The 13,687-nt window shown below is 48.9% G+C and overlaps 1 protein-coding gene across 1 annotated transcript in view; it reads left to right on the top strand.

Moving 5' to 3' along the window:
- SLC24A2 (solute carrier family 24 member 2) overlaps positions 1 to 13,687 on the top strand; it is a 96,223-nt gene that overhangs the window by 68,885 nt on the left and 13,651 nt on the right. The window contains exons 3-4 of the mRNA XM_035141000.2: positions 10,050 to 10,145; positions 11,880 to 11,956. Of these exons, the coding sequence (XP_034996891.2) occupies positions 10,050 to 10,145; positions 11,880 to 11,956 (173 nt within the window). The remainder of the gene's footprint in view (positions 1 to 10,049; positions 10,146 to 11,879; positions 11,957 to 13,687) is intronic.

Raw genomic sequence — 13,687 nt, forward strand, 5'->3', positions numbered from 1 at the left:
TATTTGGTTAATTGATGTGAGTGTTTTCATCGAGGATAGGTGATGTTGTGCAATCCAATCCACATTTACAATTGAGATATAGTTTACATCGGTGCAGCCATTTATAAAGTGTAAGCTATGCCAATTAGCAGTTTGCTCAATCTTGTCAGCACACGCAGTCCTTATCCAAATTTTTTCCCCCTTGTTAAATAAATTTTTTATTAGTTTTGCATAATAATAAAAAAACCTACACAACATATTCTTCCCTTCTTCCATCCCACCCTCCACAAGCCCCCTCCTGCCACAAGAGAGCTCCATGAATGGTGGTCAGTCGAAGGATCCATTTTATAATTGGGTTTCTCCCTGCCCCCCTCCCTCTCCCCAGAAACCTCCCCCTGCCACCAAGAGGCTCTAGAGTGAGAAGGAGAGATACAGGCAGGTGTCCACCCAACTATATGTCTAAACATACCTTTACAAAAAAGAGACAGACCAAAAAGAAAAAAGAAAAAAAAGTTCTTTTATCCAAAGTTTTTGATGGATGAATGAGAGACGGGTGATGCTACTAGTCTCCTCCCCATGGCTGAACCAAAGGTGGAACTGCACTGAGAGTTCTTGTGTTTTCCTTGCAAGGCTAATGCAGGGAGGGGGCAATTGCAAGGAAGAATCCATGGAAGGAAGGGAGGCGCTTAGCTCTTCCCTCTCTCACTAATTTGGTGCTCAATGGATCTCGGAACGGGAAGTAACATTGGCATTTTGCCACAAACTATGTCCGTTGGTGGTGGAAGGCTAGGTAGCAAAAATGTTTTGAAAAGTTTTGTGCTTAGCTGCTGTGCCTTGATAATCTTCCACAACTATAAAAATAATTCTGTATAAAGCCTTTTAAAGAGCAGTTGCAGATCTATACCTGGACATATCCACCTTAAATTAGTTCCATGTCCATGGATAACTGACGAACTTGAAAGAACTTGCTACCCCGCAGTTCTCAGAAATGCATGACTCTTGCTCTTCCGCATTTGCATGCAGCGAATTGCATTGGCCTTCTTGGCTTTTGTGGGCTCCAAAGTTTTGCCCCGGTGATATTGTTGTTCGGACATTGGTTTGCAGCTCTAAAGGTATATCGGATGGCGGAAGCAAAGACAAATTCTCCTTGCAGCTCGTGACTCCCAAGCTCTTAGGGTTCCTGTAGCACTGGAAAAGTCTGTTGTATGAATGGGGCTGGCTTTTCAAATGCTTCTGGACTTCAACTCCCAACAGACCCAGTCAGCATGGCCAGTGGTGGTGGGATTCTAGATTAACAATGCCAGGTTCCCCTCCCTTGCTCTATTGAATGTCATGCGAAGTGGCTGAAACGAGCACTTTCCACACATTATGGCCCTGGAAGTCAGTGCAACCACTGACTTTGTTGGGGGGGGGCAGGAACAACTGCCTGTTTGTGAGTCCCTCTGGCTGCAAAAGGAACAGGTGTGATCTTGCAATATGACCCGGCCAATAGGACCAGATTGTGAATATGCTTTTTTCTGTTTGTGTGCCTCTACTGATGACTTCATAATCGATCTTGTGAGGGACAGGGGATATCGCGAAGTCCCTCCCCTCCTGAGTTCAAGCCCGTCCCCGAGCAAAGGGGAAAGCAGGGAGAGTTCCGATTCCAGTGGGGAAGCAGGAAGTCGTGTCCGAGGCTCAGGCAAGGTAGAGGAGCCAGGGTCCCAGGTGGGACAGGAAGGGGCAAGCAAGGGGGGAAGACCCATCCCCCCAACTCCAGAATTACGCAGGAAGAGGAGGGGCAAGAGGATGGGTCTGCCAAAGCTTTTGTGTTGGAGAAAGACGCGCCAAAAGCCATTAGGAGGTTCTGAAACCGACTGACCACATCACTCCGTGTAAATAGCAATGACTTGAGCACTGTAAATACGCAGCACCAATAAAAGAATAAAATGCAGAGCTGCGTGGCGTCGTTACTCTGAAGTAGTCCACTCCGGCCACCGTGACAGCAACCTCCTAATCATTTTTTGGGCTACTTTGGAGTTGCCGGGATGAGCGTGTCAGAGGCGGAGAAGTGGCGGCAGATCGCGGAGCAAGCCCAGCTAGAACTGCAGCAGCTGTCGCTGCAGGCGCAGGGAGAATTGAAGGCAGCTAAAGAGGAGACTAAGAAGGTCCAGGACGACCGGCTACAACTTGCGGAACAGGTGAGAGAGCTTCAGGAAAAAGAGCAGCAATTAAGGGCGGTGGCGGTAGACCTCCAAAACAAGCTGGATGCAGAGAAAAACAAGGCGGGAGGGGCACCCCAAGTCCAAGTGCTGCCAGGAAGGAGAGCTGGGACCCTAGTTAGCAAGTTCAATGGAGACCCGAAGGAATTTCAAGGCTTTGAGACTGAGATTGTGTATGCTCTTGAGCTGCACCACGATGAGTTCCCTGATGATGAGCACAGAGTAGCGTTTATTGTGGAGCACCTTACCGGGGCAGCCAGGGAGTGGCTAAGACCGTTAATTGCAACAAGGAATCCTTGCATGAAGAATGTCAAACTATTTCTAGAAGGTTTGAAAACGATGTATTCGTCCGATAGTCATATGGACCAGACTAAGGAGGAACTTCATAATTTACGCCAAGGAAATATGACAGTTCGCGCGTATTGGGCGAAATTCACCATGCTGGTGCACAGATTGGGGTGGGAACTGGGGTCCCCCCCAATGCAAGCGGCGTTCTACTTGGGGTTGCATGAGGAGGTGAAGGATGAGCTCTCGAGAGGTCCAAAGCCCAGTGATATGGATCAGCTGAGCAAAGCGGCTCTGGCGGTGGGGGTGAGACAGGAATCCCGGTGGAGCGACAAACAAGCAACGCGCGCAAAGCGGGCTTGGTTCCCACGGTCGCAGGAGAAACCACTCCCCCAACAACCCTTTCAAGCCAAGCCTGGGGCCAGCCAGGACCAGGAACCCATGCAGATTGATAGCGCGCGCGCGCGGGCTCTTCAAACCCCAGCGGCGCCAAGACGCAAGGAGGGAAAGGGCGGGAATTGCTTTCTCTGCAACTCCCCCCAGCATCTCGTCAGAGACTGCCCACATCGCAGGGAGTGGCAAGGAAGGGCGGGAACGGTGGTGCCCTCCCCCACTGACGCAGCACCACAGCAGGGAAACGGGAAAGCCTGGCTGCAGGAGACAAGGGGCAGCAGCCAGGCACAGTCAGCAGACAACAGCCCCAGCCCACCCACCCGCACAGAGAGGAGCAGAGCCAGCCCACCCCTCCCAGAGCAGGAGTGGTTCTAGAAGTCACGCTAACGCTCCCTAATGGCTATCCCCTGACAGTCCTTGCCTTAATTGACAGTGGTGCCTCAGCGAACTTCTTCTCGAGAAACTTTGCAGAAGAGCACCAGATCCAGCTTCTGCAGCTGGATTTTCCCCTTCACGTGGCAACCATTGACGGCAGAGAGCTGCTGGGGGGGGCCATCACTCATCAAACCCCCCCCATGAGAATGACGGTGGGAAGGCACTCAGAGACACTGGCATTCAACGTCACCACCATCTCAGACCCCCCCATCGTCTTGGGCATGAGCTGGCTGGCGCGCCACGACCCCTCCATCAGTTGGCACCAGAGATGCATCACTTTTGGATCGGACTTTTGCCTGGAACATTGCATGCAGCACCAACCAGGGGAGGGGCCTCCGATAGCCACGGTGGCCACCATGCACGTCAAAGGGGGTGAGGCGATACCCAAGCCGTACTGGGACCTGCAGGAGGTCTTCAGCGAAGCGGAGTCCGACCACCTACCCCCACACAGGCCTTTTGACTGCCAGATCAACCTGGTGCCAGGGGCAACTATACCCCCAGCCAAGCTGTACGCCATGTCAGACCAGGAACTGGAGGATCTGCGCGCTTTCATCGACAAGAACCTCAAGCGGGGGTTCATCAGAGAAAGCAAGGCAGCAGGGGGCAGCCCGGTCTTCTGGGTGGACAAGAAAGACACGCAACAGCGCCGCCTGGTGGTGGATTTTAGACGGCTGAATTCGGTGACAGAGCCAGTGGCTTTCCCCATGCCCAGAGTGGATGATCTCCTGACAGCAGCACGCAGGGGCAAGATTTTCACCAAGCTAGACCTGAGGGGGGCGTACAACTTGATCAGGATCCGGGAAGGCGATGAGTGGAAGACCACGATGTTCACGCCTCTCGGCTCTTTTGAATATCTGGTGATGCCCTTCGGTTTGCAAGGGGGCTCAGCATGCTTCCAGGCCTTCATGCACCACGTCCTGGGGTCCCTCCTCTTCAAGAACTGCCTGGTCTTTCTGGATGACATCCTTATCTATTCCAATGACCCAGTGCAGCATGTGAAAGATGTCAGGGAAGTGTTGCAGCGCCTGAAGGAGAACCACCTGTATGTGAAGCTGGAGAAGTGCAAGTTTCACACCAAGGAGGTGGACTTCCTGGGCTACAAGCTGTCAGACAAGGGGCTGGCGATGGACAAGGACAAGGTGCAGGCCATCCTGGACTGGCACAGCCCCAGGACGCGCAAAGATGCCCAACGCCTACTAGGCTTCGCCAACTTCTACAGGAAGTTCATCAAGAACTTCTCTCGCGTTACGGCTCCCATCACTGACTGCCTGAGAGGCAAGCAGAAGTTCAGGTGGACACCAGAGGCGCAAGCAGCGTTCGAAAGCCTCAAGAGGGTGTTCGCCTCGGACCAGAACCTGTTCCACGTGGTCCAGGACGCGCCCCTACGCATTGAGACAGATGCTTCTGAGAAAGCTGTGGGCGCCATTTTGTTGCAACTGGACACCAACAGGGAGTGGAGACCCTGTGCCTTCTTCTCCAGGAAGTTGACACAGCCCGAGCGCAACTACACCGTGTTTGACAAAGAACTTCTTGCGATCCACGCTGCGTTCAAACATTGGAGACACTTCCTGGTGGGCGCCAAGCACCCCATCCAGGTGTGCACAGACCACAAGAACCTGGAGTTCTGGAGAACTGCCAGGGTGCTCAACCAGCGGCAGATACGGTGGGCAGAGTTCTTCTCGAACTTCAACTTCTCCATACACTACATCCCGGGAGAGCAGAACGTCAGGGCGGATGCCCTCTCCCGCAAGCCAGAGTACATGGAGGAGGAGGAGCCACCAGCCCCAAGGCACATTTTCCCCCCGTCGGCATGGTCCTGCGGAGCAGCAGTGGTGAGCGAGGCAGAACTCACAGCACTGACGGCAGCGGATGACTTTGCCAACCGCATCTTCAGAGAACTGAGAGGGGGGAGGGAGCAGGCAAAAGACTTTGCAGAACGCAGAGGGCTGCTTTTCTACAAGGGGGCACTGTACCTGCCCACCACCCAGCTCAGACGTACGGTCCTCAAACAGATGCACGACAACCCAACGGCGGGGCATTTTGGAAGGGACAAGACCACTCACCTAGTCATGAGACACTTCTGGTGGCCAGGGGTGAGGGAAGATGTTCGAGACTATGTACGGGGCTGTGACACCTGCCAGCGGGCAAAGGTGGTCAGAGCAGCGCCACCAGGGTTGCTGGAGCCCTTAGCCACGCCACACAGGCCGTGGGAAGTGCTGTCCATGGACTTCATCACAGATCTGCCTTCTTCCCGGGGTAAGACCGCAGTGTTGGTGGTGGTGGACCTCATGTCCAAAATGTGCCACTTTATACCGTGTGCCAGGGCAGTCTCTGCAGAAGAGACAGCCAAACTGTTTGTTGATCACGTTTTCAGACTGCATGGATTACCTTTAAGGGTTATTTCGGATCGTGGCCGCCAATTTGTTTCCAGGTTCTGGCGGCGGCTCATGAACCTCCTGCAGGTGGAGGTCAGCTTGTCGACGGCTAGACACCCGCAGACCAACGGACAAGCGGAGAGGGTCAACGCCATTCTGCAGCAGTACCTGAGATGCTACGTCAGCCAGAGGCAAACGGACTGGGTGGATCGCCTGCCACTAGCAGAATTTGCCTACAACAATGCAGTGCACGTCTCCACAGGGGTGTCGCCCTTTAAGGCCAATTACGGGCGCGACCTCAGATCTTTCCCAGAGAGGGAGGGGGAGGAGGAGGAGGAGGGCCCACAGGCTGAGGATTGGGCAGAGGAACTGGAGACGGTGCACCAGCAGCTCAGAGAACACTTGGAGAGGGCCAAGGAAGCGTACAAAAAGGGGGCAGATCGCCACAGGCGACTAGGGGAGGTCATCAGGGTGGGGGACAAGGTGTGGTTGTCCTCGGAGGGCCTTCCCACCAGAGGGAGGTGCAAAAAGCTGGCACCCAAAAGGCTGGGCCCCTTCACGGTCACGCAACAGGTCAACCCGGTGGCATACAGGCTGGCACTGCCAGAGGACATGAGGGTGCATCCAGTGTTTCATAGATCGCTGCTGTCGCCGTACAGGGAAAGCAGCAGGCTCCGAGACAGCGAACAAACCCCCGAGGGAGGGGGGGAGAGGGAAGGCAGGGAGCAACTCAATGAGGCCACGGCCATCCTGGATTCAAGGTGGGGGGTGGGGGGACTGGAGTACCTCATGGCATGGGAGGATGCTCCACCGTCCCAGAATGAATGGGTCCCAGCCACTCAGATACAGGAGGAATTCTTGGTGGAAGAATTTCACGCCCTCTTTCCCCACAGACCCAAGCCCTGGCACATGGAAAGGGAGGGGGAGGAGGAGGAGGCACGGGAGAGCAGCTCACCATGGCGCTGGGAAGCGGAGTTTGAGGAACCAGAGGATGAGGTATGGGTGTCACCGAGATCCACCCAGTCAGAGGAAGGAGCAGATTGGCAGAACGTTTTTACCCCCACCAGCTCTGACGCCACGGACTTTTTGGGATTCCCGTCCGCCCAGGCGGAAGGGGGGGGCTCGCAGGACTGGGGGGAGGTATTCACACCAACGGGCTCGGAGAGCACTGAGTTCTTAGGCTTCCAGTCGTCACCGACACATGGGGGGGGCCTGGGGAGGGGTGAAGGAGAGCTTGGGAGGGGGGTGGATGTGAGGGACAGGGGATATCGCGAAGTCCCTCCCCTCCTGAGTTCAAGCCCGTCCCCGAGCAAAGGGGAAAGCAGGGAGAGTTCCGATTCCAGTGGGGAAGCAGGAAGTCGTGTCCGAGGCTCAGGCAAGGTAGAGGAGCCAGGGTCCCAGGTGGGACAGGAAGGGGCAAGCAAGGGGGGAAGACCCATCCCCCCAACTCCAGAATTACGCAGGAAGAGGAGGGGCAAGAGGATGGGTCTGCCAAAGCTTTTGTGTTGGAGAAAGACGCGCCAAAAGCCATTAGGAGGTTCTGAAACCGACTGACCACATCACTCCGTGTAAATAGCAATGACTTGAGCACTGTAAATACGCAGCACCAATAAAAGAATAAAATGCAGAGCTGCGTGGCGTCGTTACTCTGAAGTAGTCCACTCCGGCCACCGTGACAGATCTGTATCCATTTTTCTATTCATATGCAGATCTGTACTCTTTACCATGTGAGATTTTGTACCTATTATTTTAGATTTGCGTTTTCCACTGCATTAGAATGAGCTAACTGATGAACAGGTGACATCTCATTAATTGGTTCTTCCTTTCTCTTTGTAACCGCTCTTTATATAGTCTGGCTTTTTGTTTCTTGAAGCTAACTATTCTCCACCCATTGATCTCGCTATTACATTATGTTGTATTAAATGTTCCTGTTTTCAAGCTGTGCCGTGTGTGCCAAGTCCATTCCTCTGTGTCAAACCAGTACCAACTTTAAAATACATAAATCGGACACTGCAAACATCAAATAACAAAAATGCTTCTGGGTGGATGAATCTTGCAGCTGGAGAGACGAATTTTATTGGTGTCCATCAATTGCCATCTTTATCTTTTATTTGATTACATGATTATATCCAAGCTTTATGCCTTCATAGATAACCATCTATGTTCCTAGTCCCAGTTTTCGTTGTTTCTCTGCATCCAGCCGTCATCTGCTCTCCAAAAGCCTTTCAGAAAACCACAAAGGTTACATTTTTAGAAACTAATCTGATCTCAGTAAGGTCTTTTTTTTTTAAGGGCGAAAACCATTGTTGTCTGCATCTCAGAAACATAATGAAAAGGGAAATATAAAAGTACCGTATTTTGCTTCCACCACTTCCCCACAAATATTCAGTATTTCCCGCTGCCTACTGCATACCATTATATTTGAGCTATATCCTGAAATCACTCCACTACTAATTGAAAAGCAATTATTAAGAGATGAATACCAGAAGTACGTGTTGCGGGCCAATGCCAGTTATAGCTGGAGACACAATCATGAGCTCTCCCCCCCCCCCCGCCCCGCCCCCCAAGCAAAGGAGTTGAATACAGTTGTAAAAACAGGTTGCTGCTTAGGGTACAAACATTATTTTTTTTACTTTCACCTCTCCTACGTAGGCTTTTCATGGTTTAGCCAATATGCAAAGCTTGTTTGTCCAAAGACAACAGCAGAGCAAAATAAATATGTATATCCATCATGGGAAGTATCCTGGTTTGTGCAAAAGACAGGTCCTTGTTTTCAGATAAAATGAGAAACTGGTTTGCTGCAAACTATGGGCTGTGTTACTACGTTAAAATTAAATCAGACGCTGGTCCGTGGTGTTTGCTCAGCCAGTTCCTGCTGACTGTTCATTCTCAAAATGGAGAAGGTACCGTATATTGAAGCATAATTACAAATGCCACAGAGTTAGGCCTTCGAGTTGCATAAAGGTCTTCCTGGGTTAAAGTATTTTATTGATTGATTGACAACTAAATAGCATATAAATTGTTGGCTGCATCTTATTGTTTGTGTTTTAGTGTTTCATATGTGTCTTAAAACTGTTGTACACTGCCTTGAGATTCTCAGAGGTAACAGAAACATTTGAATTAATTATCCCCCTTGCGGTACAACACCCCTATCTGTTCCAGAGGGTTGGGGACCCTCTGGAAAAGATTTTGGGGTTGGCGGGTGGGCTATAGTGGGAGGAGAGGAGCAGGAAGACCCATTGCTGAAGTCTGTTGTGCAGTTAGACAGATATCATTGGTATTCACCCCTATATTTACTCAGTGGGCTCTAGCTTGAGAATGATTGGACGACTGCAATGCGCTCTCTGTGGGGCTACCTTTGAAGGTGACCTGGAAACTGCAATTAATCCAGAACGCGGCAGCTAGACTAGTGACTGGGAGCGGCCGCCGGGACCACATAACACCGGTCCTGAGAGATCTACACTGACTCCCAGTACGTTTCCGAGCACAATTCAAAGTGTTGGTACTGACCTTTAAAGCCCTAAACGGCCTCAGCCCAGTGTACCTGAAGGAGCGTCTCCACCCCCATCATTCAGCCCGGACACTGAGATCCAGTACCGAGGGCCTTCTGGCAGTTCCCTCATTGCGAGAAGTGAGGTTACAGGGAACCAGACAGAGGGCCTTCTCGGTAGTGGCATCCGTCCTGTGGAACGCCCTCCCAGCAGATGTCAAGGCAATAAGCAACTATTTTACTTTTAGAAAACAACTGAAGGCGGCCCTGTTTAGGGAAGTTTTTAATGTTTGATGCTGTACTGTTTTTAATATTCGGTTGGAAGCCGCCCAGAGTGACTGGGGAAACCCAGCCAGATGGGCAGGGTATAAATAATAAATTTATTATTATTATTATTATTATTATTATTATTATTATTATTATTATTATAAATTATTATTATTATTATTTGCCACAATTAAGGCATTAGTCTCTGGGCTGCCACAGGCATCTTAGGCTGCAATCCATTTAATTTAGTGAGATCTAGTGTAAACTTGCATAGGACTGAGCTGTTTTCTCTTCTGGAATTTTTCTCCTAGGAATGGGAAAAAAGGCAAAGCATAGCAGTCATCCTGTTAATAAAAGTTGGTGTTAATTCTGACAGGTTCCTTCATTTAGCGTTAATTGAAACCAAATCCATGTGCCCCCTTGCTCCAAGGTGCTGTCTCTCAGCCTTGCAGGAGCTTCTGATGATACAAATACACAAACAGTACTAAGCCACCATTTTGCAGCTATTCAAGTTGGAAGATAAATGTTCAGCTTGCTTTCACGGTGCAAGAAGCTGAGGCAGTCACAGGAATCTTCCACCTCCGATAGCTGTGCTTTAACAAATGTGTTTTTTCTTTCTTTCAGGAAAGTTCAAAGAAAGGGCATCTATTCTTCATAAGATGGCCAAAAAGTGTCAGGTGGAGGATGGTGAAAAACGGAACGGAAGTGTTAATCATGCCGGTAGGCAAAAAAATAATAATCTTTAATTATTTCACATATTTGCAGATATGTGAATAAAAATGCTATGGAGTACTTTACTCAAGAAAATACCGCATTTTAAAAAAAATTGAGGTAATGCCTATATATTTATAGTACAGTGGTACCTCTGCTTACGAAAAAGGCCAATGCAATTCACTGCATGCGTTCCGAACGCACATTCGTAAGTCGAAAAAAATTGTAAGTCGAATCCCATAGGAATGCATTGGGAGAAAAAAATCGTAAGTCGAAGCAACCCTATCTAAAAATTCGTAAGTAGAAAAAATCCTATCTAAACTGCTTCCAAGATGGCGGACGGAGCTCCATTCATAAGTAGAAACATTCGTAAGTAGAGTTATTCGTAAGTAGAGGTACCACTGTATAGCCTAATTGCAAAATAGCATGTACTTTTTGTGTTGCAAAGAAACCTGCATCTGTTCTGCACATCATGGATGGGTCTGGCGTTCTCATCTGTCTTCCAGTGCAGATATACTTCCCTGTGTGAAGCTTCTTGGTATATGTGGTGCAACTGTTTCCACCAAGTTGAAAGCAGAAGTGAAGAACAAGCTTTCCTTCTGCAACATCTATTTTATCATGCTTGATTTTATTTAAGCTTAGGTCAGCAGTGGGGAACAGCAGCCCACCGGCCTAATTAGGCTCAGCGAGCCATTTCCCAACCCAGGCCCACCTGCCCACGTGATCTGTGATGCAGTGACAGTGAGCCCCTTTGACGGTATCACCTGACATCATACTAGAATCAGCTGACCGATGAGAGCTGGGCAGTCCCTCTCATCTGTGAAGTTCCCCTCCCTTGGCTTAGATAATCCTCTGTGATCACACAGGCTAAGGGTGGTCAACAAGTTGGCTCATTTGCAACCCACCAGTTGATATACGTTTGTGTCCCGCCCGCCCCCGTCCCCCAATTAAGGGATAGCCCCGCATCCCTCATCCACATTCTTCTAGAGACTGGCTAGGAGTCCGAGAATATACTGCAGAATAAGCGGTGCCCTTTATGGCTTCCTCCTTCACCTGTTCACGAGTCTTTGAACTGTGGAGCGCGTGAATAGCACCCGTCAGCTCTAGCAGAACGGGCACTAAGAGAATCCCAAAGCACTGCAAATTCTTCCTCTCTTGCAACACAAATGCTTTTGTATGGGCAAAGAGGAGCAAATCACAGAGCTTCGCTCTGCCAGTTTCATCTCCTGAGCAGTTCCGCCTGAGATCCTGGCAGTTGGCTGTGTCTGTAAGAGGCAGATGCACAATAAGAGCTAATTCGCTCTGGGTGAGCAGCTGTGTGAACAAGGCTTAGGTGATTAATTAATAGACTTGATAATGGAGTAAAAAAGGTAAAGATTACAAAGGTATCTGAAGAAGTGTGCATGCACACGAAAGCTCATACCAAAATAAAAACTTAGTTGGTCTTTAAGGTGCTACTGAAGGAATTTTTTTATTTTACTTCGATCCAGACCAACACGGCTACCTACCTGTAATATTAAACTCTGTTAGCATTCAGTTTGACTCTCCTTTAAATGCCGTTGTCTTCAGTAGGTTTAAGCTACTGTTTTTTGTCTCAAACTAACTCTTATATGAGCTAATTACCGTAAATACCAGTGCTTAGCCGTTCAATGAATTTACAGATTAATGGTTGAAAAGTAACTGATATGTTCTCAGTTTTGCTTTTGTTTCGTTTTTGTTTTTTATTTCTGGAATATGCTTCAGGGGCAAAAGTCGAAGTTGAAGTGACACCGCCAAATGATGGAGCTATGCAAAACGGAACGGCTGTTGGAGCAGAAGAGGTTGCTATCTTATTCCTCCCCCTTCCCCTTCTCCGCCCCCCTGTCTCCTCCATCCCTATTTATGCATGGTTTTGTGATGCACGGGATGTACCGTAAAAGGGCAAAAAGATTCATAAAATTATGAAACACTGAAGAGAGAAACTCTTCTTCTTCTTCTTCTTCTTCTTCTCCTCCTCCTCCTCCTCCCTCCCTCCCTCCCTCCCTCCCTCCTCTCTAGAATTCAGTCCTCCACAGGTATAGCTAGTTATATGTACCATAAGGTGTTTGTGAATTGCATGGACACATGCAGTATCATTGGCCACTGGCTTAGATCATTTGGCCATTAGCTTTATGGCCTCCTCATCCAGCTGGTCACTGTTGCAAACAGAATTATGGGTGTAGGCCAAGGATGGGGAAGTTGTGGCCTTCCAGATGTTGCCGAACCTCGGTGCCTGTCCTCCCTGACAAAGGACTATGCAGCCTCATCTTCCTCATCCCTGGACAAAGTGGACCTTTGGTCCGTTTCAGTAGCGCCCTTATGTTTTTACCATGCGAAGTCTGTGGGCCCAGGGTGGGGGAAGCTCACTGCCTATCAAGATATAACCTATATGTGAGAACAATCACCTTGGAGATTTAAAAGCGCTCAGTGGTTTCACATAAGCTGATGCAGCAGCAATGTCGTGTGATACGTGGCAAACTGACTTTCCAAAACTTCTGAGTGAACATTTTCCTCAAGGTTGGGCCAAAGTCAGCGATGTTTCCTTCCAGGGTGCATTTGTAGCGCTTGCCTAGGGAACTGCGTTCACATCACCTGGTTCCATTAATAGGGATTGTTTCCTTGCGCTGAGCAAAACATTTCCTCCCAGGACTGCAGCCTGTCAGCTGTGATTAACGGGATGCATAAAAGGGACACACTTGCAAGTCATAGCTGCCAAGTTATCCCTTTTTTAAAGGGAAATTCCCTTATGCTGAATAGGCTTCCTCGCGAGAAAAGGGAAAACTTGGCAGCTATGTTGCAAGTGCTGCAACCTCAGCCCCATTCTCTCGTTTTGTTTTTCATTATTTATAAGATTATAATATAAGATTACAATAAAAAAGATTAATCTAAACGAAAACAAAAGCAAGCAAAAGAAAAAGGAGGATACAAAGCCCTCTTTCACGGGTAAATCTTAACTTGACCAACACAAGTTTCGACCTGGAATGAGTTTTAGACAAATGGATTCCCACTTTCAAAACTTCATAATTAGAGTCATAGCAAAGATACCTTTGGCTCCACCTTTTGCTGTGCCTGAATAGTCTTGAAATAATTTCAGCTTTTAAACAAGGCTGTCTTCAAAGCAGACAGACAAAAAAAGACAAAGTGCAGTGATTTATTTTTTGATATGAATATTGTTTTGTTATCTTCTTGTTTAGGTATCACCCAGGACTTTAATTTCAGTTAAGCACTTTGATTTCACTGGGAGACATTTGAGCATCTGCTCTTCTCTCCCGTTGAATCACCAGGATTTAAGAGCGTTTAGCTTGGCCTAGATCTTGCCCTTTGTCTGTCTAACAAAGAAGGGTATACTTTAAGCACAGGGGAAAAAAACCACAAAAGGGTCTAGAACTGAACGAATTAATTTGGAAGCCTTTATCCTTCCTGTCACTCAGCCCTCAGAAATTATTCAGGAAGAACAGAGGCACAAGGAAGCACAATTGCATCTCATAGAATATTCTATGTACAGTCGTTGTGTGTCTAGCATTTTCTAAGCC

This window comes from Zootoca vivipara, chromosome 16 (genome assembly GCF_963506605.1).
Source record: "Zootoca vivipara chromosome 16, rZooViv1.1, whole genome shotgun sequence".
In the NCBI taxonomy this organism is placed as follows: domain Eukaryota; kingdom Metazoa; phylum Chordata; class Lepidosauria; order Squamata; family Lacertidae; genus Zootoca; species Zootoca vivipara.